At 36.7% G+C, this 17,187-nt stretch overlaps 2 protein-coding genes across 2 annotated transcripts; one reads left to right on the top strand and one right to left on the bottom strand.

Moving 5' to 3' along the window:
• Positions 1–7: 7 nt before the first annotated feature.
• On the top strand, positions 8–5,047 carry FKBP7 (FKBP prolyl isomerase 7). The gene is made up of 4 exons (XM_064451718.1): positions 8–399; positions 1,891–2,042; positions 4,257–4,390; positions 4,688–5,047. Exons 1-4 carry the CDS (start codon positions 191–193, stop codon positions 4,847–4,849), a joined length of 657 nt encoding a protein of 218 aa, XP_064307788.1. The 5' UTR covers positions 8–190; the 3' UTR covers positions 4,850–5,047.
• Positions 5,048–6,268: 1,221 nt separating this feature from the next.
• On the bottom strand, positions 6,269–16,716 carry PJVK (pejvakin). The gene is made up of 6 exons (XM_009500197.2): positions 15,218–16,716; positions 12,845–13,040; positions 11,119–11,260; positions 10,275–10,392; positions 8,386–8,490; positions 6,269–7,002 (listed from the first exon to the last, which is right to left on the bottom strand). The coding sequence occupies exons 1-6, from the start codon at positions 15,426–15,428 to the stop codon at positions 6,701–6,703; spliced, it is 1,074 nt and encodes a 357-aa protein (XP_009498492.1). The 5' UTR covers positions 15,429–16,716; the 3' UTR covers positions 6,269–6,700.
• Positions 16,717–17,187: the final 471 nt, after the last annotated feature.

The following is a 17,187-nucleotide window of genomic DNA, read 5'->3' as shown; positions in this document are numbered from 1 at the left end:
CCCCCCCACCGCTTCCCTGGCGTCCCTTTCACTTCCTGAGCGGAGGGGGCTGGCCCCAAGGTCCGCCCGCCCCGCGGCTGCCGGGGCCGCCTCCGGGGGGGGGCTGAGGGGCTGCCGCGGCGCAGGCTCAGCCCCTCCGCCTCTCCGCCCAGCGGGGACAGTGCCACGCCGGCGGCGTCCTCGAAGCGATATGGGCCGCGGGCTGACCCTGCTCCTCCTGCCGCTAGCCCTGCTGGCGGCCCCGGTGCAGGCCGAGGGCGGCGCGGCGGCGGCGGCGGAGGTTAAAGTAGAGGTGCTGCACCTCCCCGAGGTCTGCAGCCCGAAGAGCAAGAAGGGGGATCTGCTGAACGCTCACTACGACGGTTTCCTGGCCAGCGACGGATCCAAGTTTTACTGCAGGTGGGCCCGCAGGGCTCGGGCGGGGTGGAGGGGCGGTGGGCCCTGCCCCGCGGTGTCCGTGGCACAGCCTGCCCGCCCCCAGAAGCGGCGGGTCCCGCTGGCCCGGCGGCGGGGGCTCGGCCGGCCCTGGGTAAGCGCTGAGTAAGCTGGAAACCAGAGCCATGCCTGAGAGTGGCGGCCCTCGCCAGTGAAGGGCATCGGCTGGGAGGGTCGCTGAGACAGCTTACATGAAGAACCCCTTTGGCAGGGCGAAAAAAAACAACCCACCCTGTTATCGCCTGCCACGTTCTGTGCTGTAATCTGTGCGGAACAGCTCGGGTTTGGAGGAGGAGCCCCTGGCAGGGTCGAAGGCTGACGGTTTTAGAAACTGGAATACAGCATGGGCTTCTACAAAGTTGGCATTGTGCAGGGCAGCCGTGTTACACTAGTGGTTTGCAGTCTTTATGCCCCTTCCCTGTCGCTGTTGCCCTCCTCGATTTGTGCTGCCTTCCTCTTTGCTCCTATGTTAGCGTTAGACTTTTACTTTTCCACTTCGTCCCATCTGCCTTCAGGCCGTTTAAGCTTAGTTTAGCTCGCTTTGCACAGAAACCTGTGTGCAAAAGCTTTATTTTTACAGTGCCTTGCTTTTAATGGTGGTGCATCCTACTAGCAAGGCAGGACTCCCCTGTGCAGAGCTATGGAGGAGAGTCTTTTCTTTCCTTCAGGTACCTGGCTCATTCCTTACCCATATTTGGACAGATCAGACAGTGGCCTAATTCATTACAAAGCCTTGACTGCTTCTCCCCACTTGCATCTTTTAAGAAAAAACTCAATATAGGATAATTCTTCATTTAACAGTACCATTTTCTTCGCTTTTTTTTTGGTTTTGCCTGTTGAAGTGACTGATTTTGGCACATATAACGGCTCTGATTTCTGAGCCAGAGGCTGCTCAGTAGCTGTTCAGTGTAGCTCCCATACAGGGGACACCTCATATGAGTAGCTGGCTCAAGCATCCAATATCTAAACTGAAGAGAGTGGTGGGTGAGCACACAGTACTGGAGCCAAGATGGCCAGGTTCCCCCAACACACCCCTGCATGCTCTCTCCCATCCGTCCTACAGTGATGGGAACTGCTGAAGACATTTTTGCTTGCTAGCAGTGAATTGCTCCCAGCACTCCTCACAGACTTCCTGAAGTGGCACCTTGTTTCTAGCATGTGGTGTATATGATCAGGAAGATTGGATGGTTTTGTAATGAGTTTTTTTACTTGTGTTTTTGTTTTTGTGGGTGTTTATTTCAGAAGGATGTTGCACCATACACAACTCAAGATTTGACCTTAAATTAATTAGAAATGTAGCAGAAGTCTTAATACTTTAGATTCATGCACTCTAAGCATTCTTGTGTTCTAATAATCTAATGTATGTTTTTACTGACTGCTAATTTAAAGTTATTTTTATGTAAAAACCATAAAATACTAAATTCATTGTTATCCACTCACAATTCTTTTTAATAGTCGGACGCAAAATGAAGGTCATCCAAAATGGTTTGTTCTGGGTGTTGGACAAGTCATAAAAGGGTTAGACATTGCTATGATGAATATGTGTCCCGGAGAAAAACGGAAAGTGATCATTCCTCCGACGTTAGCATATGGACAGCAAGGATACGGTAAAAAAGAAGTTTTAATACTAAACTTTGTCTTTCTTCTGGTTTACCCTTTCAAACATGCAGCATGGTAAATGACTGTAAGAATTGGTGCTCCATTGTTTTGGAGGCACTGAGGGCAACAACTGCAGCTGTGCAGCCTGATCCTGCTCATTCTCATGCAGTTTAAGTAATCCTCATCATAGACCCACACCCAGGCCTTGCAGTTTGCATTAGAATTCAGTATATGGCACCCAATGTGTTTTCCCAAGTATTGCTGTAGTACAAAAATTGACAGCAAAGGGAAGATCTTCGTGATACATATCCGCATTTTTGGCTTAATCTATTATATGCCAATCATGTTTAGTTCCTCTTACTTGACTCCTACCTGCTTAGCCTTTTAGTGACATTCTGCATCTTCTGAGTAAAATGGAATGTAATCCAGTGCATGCCACAGAATTAACCTAAGAAGAAATAATTTGTTTAAAATACTGCTTACATTCTTGATAGTTAATGGACAATATCATCACATTACATAATAATTGCCATGGTTCAATGCATGAAATCTGATTTGAATTTATGATGCTAAAGGGTGCAGTCTACTTTGGGAAAAAAAAAAAATCCAGTCAGAGTTTTATGCAGTGTTTCAGCACTCTTAACTGTAGATAACAAATTCAGCTCTGACTTGGGTGTAGTAGTTTCTGTTGAAAGGTAGCTCCTGCTTTATTATAATTGTTTTGTAGTGATACTATGTCAGAATTCCATGCACCAGTTTGTCTTTGATACAACACCACTGTAGCACTCAAGAGGAAAAAATTTTTTCCTAGTAATCTTTAATAAGTAAGTCTCGTAACAACAAGGAAAAACACTGACACAAACCAAAGTATATTCTCTAATACTAGTCTTAACTATTTGTTCTAGGTAGCACTTCCAGAAAGCATTCTTTTCCTGCAGCATACCTGTCTTCTGTCTCAGCGTATTCCTGCATGCTGGGGAAGATGCCTGCCTAATCTTGAATTAGAAAAGATGCATGTGGCTTTCTAAATCTTTACATATCTTTCCTTTGTTGGTATGTATATTTGTAAACTACTGGCACTGAATTCTAGTATTGTATCTTTCTTTCACAAGTAGTATATAAACCATGATTTATATTCAGATATATTTAAAACATCTACATTTTTAAAGCCTGTGAGATTAAAATCTTTAGAACTCTCATTTTTACTATGGATATTCTAGATGAATAGCGTGAGTAATAGTTTTGTTTACCTTCTGTTTATAAACAAACTAGATTCTTTAGTTTTTCTTAGTTTACGAAGGAAGGGCACAAGCTCAAAATTCTGAGGTTACAATGTCATGCTCACTGGCTTTGGCTGTGAATAGAAGCAACTTGCATGTTTTTTTAATTTTACACTGCATGATATATTGATGCTTTTTTGGCTTTACTTTTATACCTCATTAGTTTGTTACTGTCTCTCTTCAGTTCCTTTTTTTTTTTTGCCAGATGCTTGATGCAATATGTTTATAGGCAGCGGTGTTTTTACATCAGGTATCAGAAAAATCTTTGACAAAGGAATAATGAAGTGTAACATGTAACATGTTTTTTCTTTCTTCAGGGACCAGACAAAATACCCCAGTAGTTTTTTTTCTTTTTTTTGAGAGTCAGATAACTTACATTCTTTGCTTCTTTCTAATGAGCTGTATATTTTAAACACAATTTTACATAAAGTCCTTTAACCATAGGTATAATTCATAGTCAGTTGCTAAAACCTGATATTGCTTTCTTGTTTCTTCAGGCAGAAGATGTATACGAACATTGGTCTATTACTGTAATCTTTTAAATCAGATTGCAGATATTTAATAAAGGCATACATCTTATAATCAGTCTCTCAATAAGCCCCATCACGACAGTACGCAAAACAGTGAGAACTTCAAAAATACTGTTTTTTTCATGATAACAAACCCTCCTCTTGATTTTTAAAAGTACCTGAATTGATGAGCAATATAATTTTATTTCAGAGAAGTATGTTGTTTGCAAATCTCTCTCAAAATCATTTATCTAACACAATCTGAACAATCTTCCTGTCTAGCTGTATAATATTGACGTTCAGAGTTTAATCTGATATTAACACAGCCTTTTGTAATAAAAAATGAGATGCTTTACCTGTGAATTTATCATATGTGTGATCTCTGACCATAGTGTCTGATTTCTTAAATGCTGCTTTTTTCTTCTCTTCATAGCACAGGGCAAGATCCCACCCAATGCAACATTGATCTTTGAGATTGAACTTTATGCAGTAAATAAGGGACCTCGCAGTGTTGAAGCATTTAATCAAATAGACAAGGATAGTGACAAGAAACTCTCTGTACTTGAGGTAATATGATGTAACTAATTTGGAATAAATAGTTGCATCAGTGTTATCTTTACAAGAGCTGCCTCTGCTGCAGTTCATCACATAAAGCTTCTGTATGCTTACACAAACTACACTGTGCAAAGCTGACATTTGTTTGATTAATACAGTAGTATGCCTCAAACTTGCTGGGAAACAAACTTTAGATGTGTCTGCGCAGGAGTCACAATAACTTACGTATATACCCGAAGTGTCCTTGAAGGATAGGTGTTGGTACCAGTGTAAAAGCCCCAATGGTTGGACTTTTTTCTTTTCTTCTAGATAAGCCAGTATTTGAAAGAAGAATTTGAAAGGGATGGCAAAAAACGTAATCCCTCAGTCCACGATGAAATCTTAGCTGATATATTTAAGAAGAATGACCATGATGGAGATGGTTTCATATCAGCAAAGGAGTACAATGTCTACGAGCATGATGAACTCTAAGTACTTAGAAAAAATTTTGACTGTTTTCTGGACACTGAATTTTAAAAAAATACTTTGTCACACAATTTTTTTGTATTTTTTATAGTGGCATCTTTTTATATCTCTTAAGGTGACTATAAAAATCTTATTTTTAACATTCAACTAATAAGATGTGTTAGATATTTCAAAAGAAAAAAATAAAATTGGAAAACACCATGATCTGTTATTAGTGGTTCCTGTGTCGTGGTCTAATCTACAGTATTGCTCAGTAGTCTTTCTCATTGTGTAAAATACTGATGCAAGTAATTATTTCTGTCCTGTCAAGCACACAAAAATTATTCCGGTACCTGCTGACATAGAACATAACTGATGAATGCTTCTCTATCCTCTAAAATAGAAACGGGAAACAGAATCGCAGGAAGGTAACTCTATTAAACCTCTGCAGCTTCTTGAGGAATTGCCATTTGCAGAAAATTTAACTAAAAAAGGCCTTAAATGGCACTGTCTATGGAATGTCAAGATGAAAACACAAATGTTTTTAAAGCAACTTAAATTAACTTCTTTGATGCAATATTAACATGAATAATTTCATGTTCATGAAAAAGCAGTATTTTAAGTGGGTTTGTAAACTTTGACTTAGTAAAATTAAGTTAGCTGGGTTATTCAGCAAGACCAAATCAAAAATCTACAGTATTGTGATGGGACGAGGTAAGATACTCTATATAAACATAAGTAATTATCTGGGCATCATTCTTGTTTCCCTCACTTTGGAAAAATGCAAAGAAGTAGCAACAGTTAATAGTACTTCAGGCTAAGTAATTGTTCTGCTTATGCAGACGTCATAATACTGTGTGACGTACTTTACCCTTCTCACGTGAAAAGCAATGACTGTTCATTTTGACATGTAATAGTTAAACGTACACAGTGAAAGTGGCAGCACAAGCTAAAAAGCTCCCATACCTGATTTATCCTTAAAATCTATCTAAAAGGTAGAAGAACATTTTTAAATTGTTTTCCCGGTTTAAAACAGCATGGGGAGAGCTGCAACAGCATGCTAACCAACAGCACGCCCAATCTCAGCATTGGACACAATTCTGTAGTGCCCCCTGGTGTTTACATTCTCAACAACACGGACCTAATTTTCTGTGGTCGAGCTCTACTGGTTAAAGACCTTCAGCCCTGAAGTGGTGTTGGAACGATATAGTTTGGTTATTTTCATAAGCTTCCAAAACATTTTCTGCTAAGCAATTTTTTTTCTCAACACAAAGTCAAGAACAGCTGTGACCTAAAATCCAAATGCAGAAGGTGGACTGGCTGGTACTTTTCAGTAATATGAACAAACAGTTGACGTGTGGTAATGACATCCTAATGTGAAACGCCTATCCCTACTTTTAATTGTTCCCTTTTGTAAATGAAACATTAGACTGAGCTAAGTTTGAGCATGTTTTTTAATCTGATACTTCAATTAAACATTCATGAGCACACTGAATTATTAACAAATATTCTCATTTTACCATCATATGCCAGTGTAGATAAAGGCAACATACTGGGTTTTAACAACAAGTTTGTGTAAACAACTTAAGTTCTAGCATATATTTTGACATTATGAAAATATGGTTTAAAAGAACATTTTCATTATCATGATAACAAACAGAGAAGGTTCTAGAAAGAAGAAAATGTCAGGGAATGCATGAGGGCATTTTCAAGTAAAAGGTCATTGTGAAGCAAATAGTTTGATGATAATAACATAGTAAAATGTTTTGCACTTTCACTATTTTGCATTTCAACAATTTGAGTCGTATTTGCTAATTCTGAAAAGTTTGTGGCACCGTTATGCCCCTGTCTGCGACAACAGGCACTTACCTAGCTCAGTTACTTTATTCTCTTATGCCAGAGGTCAAAACAGGGCACAGCATGCAGTCGTACGTACTTTTGTCCATTAAAAGAACACTCCAGGCATCCGTAGACTGTCTCCCTTTTAGAACTTCCCATTCCACAAAGGGCACAGGGACCTCTGGGGATGTTGTTATTAAGCAAATTAATTCGGACATGAGACCCTTCTCTGAGATAGCTTGTAGAGAGATCAGTCATGCTTGCAGCTTTTTCATAATAATCTGTAAAAAGGTCCTCCAAGTAAGCATCAGAGTTTGCAATGGTATCCACTACTCTTTTATCTGAAAAAGAATGCACAACAAAAATGCAGCAATGACTTGTCATTACATTATGAACTGTTTTCAAAACAAACTCAACCTAACTATGGAAGTAACAACTGACTCATGAAACCATTGTAAACATGCCACGTTGCAGATTACTTCCCATCAAAAGCCCTGTGTGATGAAAATTTTTCTTTAATTTCACAAAAGACACTGACAAAAGTCAGAATTTTTTTGTATATGACCTATATAATATTTTTCGAAATGCACCTAAAAGGCATGAGGCAAGCTTTTGAAAAATCGGTGCCAAATCAAATCACAGCTGCGTACTTTCCTGTTTAACAGTTTCTATTTCTGCATTTCTAGTTTTATCTTCTAAAAATTGTAAATTCACTTTTTTTTTTCCTATTATTTACAAAAAAACCCCACCAATACTTAGAAGGTTTAGAAAACTTGGAGGACTCCACGTTGACGTCCTAGCAGATTTCTGAGTATCCAAACACCCCAGGAAGAAATCACTATTGGAACTACCTACCTTTTTCCTCTCTCTTTAGGGGTCAATTAGTTTAGATTGGATGACAAACTTTTCGGCAGCTGTGGCTACTGAGATGTGTCATACCCACTGAAGAGTCATTCCCTTAGTGTGGACTGGAGCAGCACTGAAGGCTTGGTCCATAAAAGCCCTTTGATCAAGAACAGGCTACAACAGAGCAAGGACACCTATACAGAGCAGCCTTTAGAAGGATGTGTTTACTGCTCAATATTTATCTTCACACTCAGATTAGCAGATTTCCAAAATACTTAGACCAAGGAGTGTTAAAAGTATAGGATCTTGTTCTGTAAAAGATACAGCTACATACAGTGATACTCAGTTTTGTTGGATGTTGTGTTCATATCAGAATGAGAAGAGAGAACTACGATGGTATCTTGCCCCTGTCCCTGCCATGTGAACGTATAGCCTAAAGAGTACATTCAAATATTTTAAATAATATTGTTTCATATTTAAACTTAAAGAGTTTGCCCTGAAATGTTATTTATAGATTATAACTTGTATTGTGTAACACTAGCTGTAAATGGCAAGCATATGATATAGGCACAATGTTAACTGAAGTTAGTTGTATAATTACTCCATACCATTTATCATCAGCCATAAATTTTTATTTTAAGATCTTTAGAATTTTGATGAACAGCAAAACCATAAATTCGTTATGTGTGAAAAGTCAGATCCTCAAATATAAATTTTAATAACTTTATCGTTATTTCAATACACAATAAATTGAGAGGTACATTTTCCATCAAAATTTTCTTCTGTAAATATTCATCTTGCACACAAATTAAAGAAACAAAAAATACACTCTTCTTGCATTAACTAAGGCATCTGCATATAAATATCAAAAGTCATACTTCGATGAAACAGATTACTCTTTAACCTCCTTAATTTCATCAGTGAAGATGATACAGATTTCTCTTTTTCAAATCCTCCTTTTGAAATTGGAGTCACACAGAGTTCTGTAAAAATAGTAAAAATAAGTTTTCAGAAGAACAAAATATAAAAGCAATAATTGCACACCGGAGTTTAATATGCTTTCTAATCTATAAAGCTAACAGTGTTTAAATTCAGCTTTGCTAATGTTTTTAATGGCTACTACCACTTTTTAATACAAGTCGGCACACAGTAATAGCCCACAGAATGAAGTGACACAGATTCAATGGGAATTTTAAAACATTGGTGGCTTTCAACATACATCATCAGAGTTTGTTTTGGTTTACACACAATTTATGGCCATGTTAAAGGACTAAGATGGTCAATATCATATAAATGGAAGCCCCGCCTCTGAAGGAAAAACATTTCTATGATCTTGTTTGAAACTAAAAATGAAAAATAATAAGCAAGGCTGTCAGTTCTATAGTCATCTCTTCTGAAACAACTACGGAAACTTGTTTTCTTAAAATAAAAATAAGTATCACCTAAGTTTCTATGCATAACTTGAAAGAAAACCTTTGAAATGAAGTATAATCAATTACAAGGAACTGAAAAAAACACGTTTTAAACTTTCTCAGTTGAGAATTCTCTTTAATTATACAAATACAAACATCAGCTTCATTGATTATCTCACTTATAAAGACTTTAGGAAAAAAGGTGCATGTAACCACCTTGCGTAAAGGTAAAATAAAATTAAAACACTTCCAAACCTGAAAGTAATGTTGAGCATTATGGAAGTGAATATAAAGAACTATCGCATTGTATTCTCTCTTTTACTTTTAACCCAGTAATGATGCCTGGTTTGGAGTACACTTAAAAGTTTTTACAGAAGGGTAAAGTCTCACATTTCAGTAAAAAGGTGCCTTACGATGCAGAGTACCTGTCATGGAGGTTTTATACTGCACATGCCAAAGGTTTGAAGCTATTTGAAACTTTTAAAACATAGTGCTGTGCAGATCTACAGAGATGGAGATTCCTTCCCTAACCAGGTCTTTTATCTTGCGATTTACAGAAAGCCACAATGTTACAGAGACTCAAGCAATTCCTGAAACAGTTCCTGTATTTAAGTACCTGTGAATCCAGTGGTGAAAACTTTAATTACCCTAGTCGGGTTGGGCGGAGGGGTGGTTGCGTTTGATATTATCAAGTGCTAGATCAAATCCTAAATTGACTTCCTGTTTTATTATAATGTTGATAACATTGATAATGTAATAGGCTACACTTTAATTAGTGCAAATAACATAAATATATAAGCGCTATCCTTTCCCCAACAAGGGAAAAATTTACAGGAGCTATGCATTTTTTTTATTAGTTTCTAGTAATTGTGATTGTTTCTTCCTAAATATCTTCAGATATCCACATGTGGTAATGATGTATCAGACTGAAATTAAACCCCCCAACAGAAAAAATGTTAGATTAGTTTAGAAGTTCTGCACACTTTCTTCTTTATTTGGATCTTTTTACTTGCCTATCTTATGCAAAACTAATCAGATGGTCTCATAAACCTGTTCCTTACAGTCTAGAAGTATAAGGAGGTGATTTTTTTTGCATCTGTGGGATTTTAAAAACATTACAAAATCATACTTAACTTTTAAAAAAATGTTTCCATGACGGACTATTTTCTAGCACCTGCCTTGTTTATCTTTTCAAGAATTGTTTCCCATAGAAAGTCTGACTACTTACATCCACAATATTAAAGCATACTATTGTATGGGATCGGAACTTACGTATATCAAGAGTAAGAAAACTGTTTTAAAAAGTCAGATCATTGTAAATAATAGCAGTAATGACAGTAATGCACATCACTTACCAAAATTACCATCCAAATGAATATAAAGTTCAAATACACTAAAAGCAATAGTTGTATGTGCAGGAAAAACAATGGCTTTGTCCCGTCCTTTATAATTCTGATTTTCAATAATGTGAAACTATAATTTAGAAAAGCATCAAGAGAAAAAAGTTACAAATTGAAATGAAAAAATAAACAAAATAATAGCTTAACTGTATATATTGAAAATTATAATGCCAGGAGGAAGCTTTGAAATTGAAGACCAAATTTCACAACTAAAGAATTTTATATTAACAACTTTGCATTTTAATCAAGACTTTGCGTTTTGATACAGCTAAGGTAACTTCACTTGCATCATTCATTGAAAATTATGTGAATAATTTATAAATACTAGTAAAGGGCAAATTTCAGAAGATTTATAAGTTCAATTATGCAAACACCAAAGAAAGAGGGAGAGGGAGGAGGAACATAAGACAGGGAGTAAGATGCCAACCCTTGAATTAACAACCTGAAGTTCCAATGTGTTATAGAAGATGAATATAATAATGAAAGATAGGCTATACATTTATTGGAGATTCAAACTAAGAGATTGTAAATTCCCCATTTCTGCTGAGGCTTCACCCAAAGCAACAGCTCTTCGTCTAGCCATCTTTTCATGCATTTCCCATCCCTCAGTCACACAGGCAATACTAAGAAAAAAACAAGTCGTAATTCAGTTTACATCAGTGCAATAATATTTATTTACTTCAGATTTTTTCTGAGCTTACATCAGTAAAAATGCAATTAAATTAAACCATAACATTTATTAAAATGAGCTTTTTACGTCTGTTCATTTAAGTTACAGAATTTTGTCAAACATATTTACCCGCATTGTCTCTCCACGCATTCCAGTATGGACAGTTAATGAGCACTGCCTTGTAGTTCTAATACTTTCCATGACCACGCACAAGATTTCCATCCTACTTTTTCTTGATTGATGAACTAGGCAATGATCAAAGTTTATTTTTCTAAAATCAAGAGGGAGGCAGGAAGGAAATTCAAAGATTATTAGCAATTTACAAGCAGCTAATAGAATTAGTAACTGAAATCAGTAAATAAATCACTGCAACTCTGTCTCATAGCAGTAAAACAACTGACTGAGGAGGTCTCTGGAAAGTTAATACTGATTTTCAGTGTTTGGGAACAGAAGGACTAAAAAATTCAAAGAAAGCCAGTAATATACAAATGTTAGAGAGGATATGTGAGACATCCTGGAAAATTCCAAGTCTGTCCATTTGACACTGTTCTTAGTGACAGTAAAGAACTGTCAATACGCCCTAATCAGTAACAAAAATTTTTAAAGTGATATAATTCATGTCAGTCAGTAAGGATTTATGGAAAATAGATAGTAAAAGCAAAAGCTGTAATGCTCTACCTTTGGGCTTCTATGAAGCTTATGATGATGCAATGTTTTAGTTAGAAGTGTACATGATGCCTATAACAGGCTGGCATACACACAATGGACTAAAAACTGGTTAACCGATACATGTCAACTATAACTGAAAAAAACCCCTATATAACTTATAAATGTGGAACAATCATAAAACAAGTGTTTGTAGAAGAATTTCTACAGGCGTTGGGTCTTAGTCGTGTAACATTGAACATTTTTATCAGAGGACTAGGACCTCTTCCCTCACCCCACCCCCAATTATTAATGATAATGTTTGCAGATTACGAATAAATGAGGAAAAAGCAGGTACAGAACAAGAGAGGTTACGGATACAAAATCACATGCACTGCTTGGTAAATAACTACAAGAAAACAATATATATTTGAAAATACCAAATGCCATATTGTGCATAGTAAATAATTTACTGGGATGCAACACTTGGTTGGCACTGTGACCAAGGGACAATCTTTGGAATACATACAATTTGTTGTATGTATGTATGATTTGGAATACAATCTAGAAATTACACCTAGAATTAGTCACATCATATTTCTATGGGTTTGACATTTGTGCTAGCACTACAAGAACACCAAGTTCGTTTCCAGTGTCCACAGCTTAACAAGGATGTTAGAAAAACTGCATTAGAGACTGCATTTAGAGAAGAGCCACAGAAGGTTATGAAAAATTCAAGTAGATAAATCTACTTTGCTTTTCAAAGAAAAGGCTGTGTAATAACCTCATAAAACCTTGAAGTATCTACTGTGGCAATAATACGTATGGCTCTCTAGTTTATCAGACAAAGGCAAAGAAATCCTACTTCTGAAACCTGAAGTTGGGTCATATCGTTCAAAGTAAATGTCAGGTTTTCAAGAGTATGGAACAACACAGATAGGACCTTGGATGGACTCTTCCTCTCTGGAATTTTTTTTCCTGAAGGATGTGCTGTAATTCAAACAAGAATTAATTCAGAAAAATGTTACAGTCTGTGTTATACAGAAGGTCACGTGTCTAATCCCAGTGATCCAACCTGAGACTCTTGGAAATATCACATGGTGACTGCTATTGATTGGCTAAAAATAATCAAAACCTAACCATTTCAGAGGTTCAACCTAACTGTATGAAATATAATTATGGAACCAGAAAACAAAATATATAATATAACCTTGTAGTAAGTTCTTTAAGTAATGTTGGTACTTCAACCTCATGTTTGGTCACTATGCCAAAGGAAGCTTTAAAGGCAACAGAATCTGATCCAGCAACATCAAAACCAACATCATTCATTATCTGATTTCCTCTTCTACCATTAAGTGAAACATCTGATTTGTCTTCGTAGTTGAGCAACTGGTAAGACGAGACACCTGAGTAAAAGAAGACAACCGTTGTATGGTGAAAAGTCTGAACACAGAATTTCTACACAGCAAGAAGGGAATAAATGGCACTGTTCCTACTATGCTTAACCATTTTGATGTGAAATTCAGAGCTACATTGAGCGTCTATTTATCGGTGTTGCTACTGATGACTAACTGAAAGAGAGCACATAGGGGTCTGAGGGATTTCTGTGCCTCTCTCTGGCAGAGTTGTGCCCATGCTCCTCATGTGATATGTCCTGGGCATGAAATGGTGATTAGGGCTATTTCTAAATTTCTTTGCTTATCATTATTCCCCTAAAGTACTTTTACCTGTAAGTGTGCTCTTGGTACTTGTGTAAACTAGACATGTAGTGTGTTTAATGACAGAGGTGCTGAAACACAAAATGACTTAATGGAGGCCACACAGAATATCAAAACTAGGAATAAAATTAAAGCCACTGTGTATAAAATAATATTAGTGAATTCTGAATTTTGTCTAGATGCAGTAAAAATGAACCTGACATTTCTTAATTTTTGCAATATGTGAATGAGGCATGGGTGTGCCAGTAACATTAACTTTGCCTTTTACTAATGTGTCACAATTAGAATGACTTGCCACACTTTCCATGTATGCCTGATGATTTCAGGGACTATGTCAGTTTATTCTGAAGGAAAACAGATTAATTCTGACTTACTTGAAAGTCTGCATTGATTTATTTTACAATCAAAGGGTAGGTGCCAAGGCATTTCTAGAAAGCTTTCTTTATAACCTTAAATACATTTCCATTACACTAACAGAGAATTATTGGAACATGTTGGTTGCCAAATTAAAATTAATAGAGCAACTAGAACACAGGGATTAGGCATCCAAATACATTTCAGAGTCTGGGGTTTACCCCCTTTCTTATTTTTAATCCTTTGAAGCTTTTCGGATAAACTGACATTATTAAGTCACCTAGTGTGAATCTTGTTTATTTTTAACAAAAAAAAAAGAGTTCATATTTTTTCAGAATTCTAAAAAGATTGCAAATGCTCGTATTTGTCACATAAAGAAGGAATTCAATTACAAAGTTCTTTGCTTACATTAAAGGACAGTATGTTCTGCACATGGCATCTAACCTTTACAGAAAAGACTAGTAAGCTTTTGTGAGACTTTTTAATGAGATTTTGCAACATTTTTCTCAGACATTTTAATGAGATTTTTCAATTTTTCTTCATTCTGGACAGGCCAGCTGACTTGTCCTGAATGTAAGACTAGTAGGATTAGTGGGATTCCAATTTCTTTCATCATGCTTGTGTCCTGGAATCACCCCTTTGTGGGGCCAAACAGTATTTCTGTCTTCTTGTGCTCATACTGGTTTGTCTCAACAGAGTTTTTAATTAATGTAATTGTTGTGCAATTAACATGATCAATACCTTTGTCAAAATGGACCTTTTTTCAAAAGAAAATAAAGCAATTAATCTTTTGAGAAAACATAGCTTGTAGACAAGAATTACACAGACTTTTCAAAGGAAGGTATGGGAAAATACAGGCAGTATAGTTCAACTTTGCACCCCTTAATTCTCATAGGATCTCCTCAGAAATTTCTGATATTGCATAGCAAAGGCAATTTAAACACAGATAAGCTCTTTAAATACACAAAAAGGATTACAAATATGGAAAAAAAATTTATGGAAATCCAATTACTTCAGCCAGATAGCTGTTGTCAAATACTTCTGCTTGTGCAGAGCCCGGTTGAACACCAGGGATTACTAGCATAGAAGTGCTGCAGAACTGAGGCCATTCTTACATACTTAAAAGCAAGAATATAGAGAAAGTTGAACATTTAAAAAAATGTTGAGTAGCAGTTAATCAAGGTACGTCAATACATCTTTCAGGAATCTGTTGCGATTTGTAAAAAATCACAAGGCTTAAATGAATTTGTTTCATTTTAGTTCAGAAAATATCAAGCCTTTTTAGTAAAACCGACTTTTTAACTCTTTTTCCAGAAAGTTTTTTTCTTTTTTTAGCACTCTGACTTGTACTTTTTTCTTAAATATTTACTACATGACTAAGCAAGACAAACTCTATTACCCATGTACTAAAGAACCATCATATTAACTGAACAGTTTAAACTATGTCTATGCTTCTGTATTTACTAGAAAACATGCATTTTTTCCACTTAGAAGAAAGACAGAAATCTTACCTGCAGAAATTTCTTTCTCCCCTTGGAGGATGTCTTTTAATGTGAAAGGTGTTGAAGCAAATTTAGATTTTTTTGAGAGCAAACATTTTCTTTTCTTAATCACAAGGCTCAGAGGTTGGTACTTATCAGCTTCACTGAGACTGGGCACTGGAACTAGTCTTCCTCCATCACCAACCTGTTTAACAAAGCTTTTAGTTGCAGCAGCAAACATATTATGTCATTAGTAATGATAATAATGAAAAGCTCTGTATCAAGTGTAACTTCCATATGTCAAGCCCATGTTCAATTCTTTCTACAATGTTCTTTCAAACAAATTAACATGTTTACGAAAGAAAAAAAAAAAAGCTGACAAACTGGTTTTTTAGATCGAGTTATATTTTGCTTGGAAAGAATCAACAGCATCTTAGCTACCAAGCTTCCATGGTGTATTTCTCAAGACTTCTCTCAAAGACCTTCATTTAAGCTCTCTAATTCTCTATGATGAATAATGAATTACCAGTGTAAACTGATAGCGGAATGGTTGCCCTTTCCCTGGCAGTTTAGTGCTACTGTTTGAAAACAAAATTTACCATCTTAGAAAGAAAAGACAGTAACTTCTCCAACCTTCGCTTCCTGTTAGGAATGATTGATTTATTACTGTTTATTGGGTCGTTGCTGCAGCTGGATTCTAGTGTTTCACCAACAGCTAACAAAGCAGCCCAGATGCACTCCGGGATACCACCTGAATTACACATTCGTGAAAGCTGGTAGGTCTGCTGAGGCAGTGTTGCCTTTCAACAGCGGTTGCATAACCTTCCTGTGAAAGCTCAGCTGGGGAATAAGTGGTGTGGAGGTCTTCAGAAACACCTGGGCCAAAGTGTACAATTAGAGATGGCCGGGGAGAGCAGGGAAAGAGTGGTGGGCTTTCATTATACGTTACTCTTCTCCTATGAGCTCAGCTGTCTGTGACCCAAGGGCTAGTTTTGGGACAGGCCAGCTGCATGTATTTGGCTCAGACTACTGAGAAATTCATAAATTGTGAGAATTATGGAAAATAATAAAAGTAAAACTGCAGACAGAAGCAAGATTATTGAAATAGGCTTGAGGAGCAGCTCAAGGATCCAAGAGGGAAAACACCAGTGTAAAAAGATGTAAAATTGTAAAAGGAAAAAAGAGACTCAGGAGACAGCACCATGGAGGATCTGTACTGGAGGCAACACAGGCCGACCTGTCCTCATGTAAATTATGTCTTGATTTTCTTGCAAAAGTGGTGAGCATACAACTGCTAAACTTTGTAGCACATCTTCCAGAGACTCCTTTTGCAGTTACAGTAGATAAAACATCAGCCACAGGTGTGTAAAGCTACATTTTATTATGAATATTATCCCCGGTTGCCAGGTAAAAAAATCTGTTTGGTTGGCTTTTTTTCTGCAGTAGGGTTTTCATGTAAAAACATTTTAAGGACTGTTTTTAAATATGAACACTTATTTAATAATTTAACATGTTTCAGTTTAGTTCTTTCCAATACTTCCATATCTATTTTTAAACTTTCAGAGGAAGTCCAAAAAAAAGGCAAAAAGAGGAGTATATTACTTCAGCTACCTAAAATGAAGGAAAGGCTGCCAGAGCTTCCTGCTTACTCTAGAGGGTGCTGAAAAATCAAAACTGGTTATATCTAGACTTTGAACTGAAATCACGTAAATGCTGCAATTCAGTCTGACTGTAATTCATATTATACTGCACTAACAAAAAAAACCCCTTTTTATATGTTTTAAAGGGAAAGAAAAGCTAAGGAAATTCTTAAAACTGCCCATTCCGTCTTGATTTGGATTTATGCTGTATATGTCTTATAACTGTATGACAGGATATTTTTTTTTCTACAGGTTATTAAGCCCAGCTGGCACTGTTTAGTCAACATATGTTTGTATTTCTCTTGCTTAGTATGTGGTCATAGATCATACTCAGTCTGATCCTAGTACTAATTTTGATAA

Source organism: Phalacrocorax carbo, chromosome 5, assembly GCF_963921805.1.
Source record: "Phalacrocorax carbo chromosome 5, bPhaCar2.1, whole genome shotgun sequence".
NCBI classification, from domain to species: Eukaryota; Metazoa; Chordata; class Aves; order Suliformes; family Phalacrocoracidae; genus Phalacrocorax; species Phalacrocorax carbo.
The sequence above is the reverse complement of the archived record's forward strand: the minus strand, read 5'-3'. Positions and strand labels throughout refer to the sequence as shown.

What these genes read in the sequence shown, in the direction of transcription:
- FKBP7 (XM_064451718.1), top strand. Translation starts at nt 191, where the DNA reads ATGGGCCGCGGGCTGACCCTGCTCCTCCTGCCGCTAGCCCTGCTGGCG. An exon ending in GGATCCAAGTTTTACTGCAG is followed by an intron (nt 400 to 1,890) that starts GTGGGCCCGCAG and finishes TCTTTTTAATAG; the next exon opens with TCGGACGCAAAATGAAGGTC. An exon ending in AGAAACTCTCTGTACTTGAG is followed by an intron (nt 4,391 to 4,687) that starts GTAATATGATGT and finishes CTTTTCTTCTAG; the next exon opens with ATAAGCCAGTATTTGAAAGA.
- PJVK (XM_009500197.2), bottom strand. Translation starts at nt 15,428, where the DNA reads ATGTTTGCTGCTGCAACTAAAAGCTTTGTTAAACAGGTTGGTGATGGA. An exon ending in GGAGAAAGAAATTTCTGCAG is followed by an intron (nt 13,041 to 15,217) that starts GTAAGATTTCTG and finishes TCTTTTACTCAG; the next exon opens with GTGTCTCGTCTTACCAGTTG. An exon ending in TGCGTGGAGAGACAATGCGG is followed by an intron (nt 10,393 to 11,118) that starts GTAAATATGTTT and finishes TCTAAATTATAG; the next exon opens with TTTCACATTATTGAAAATCA.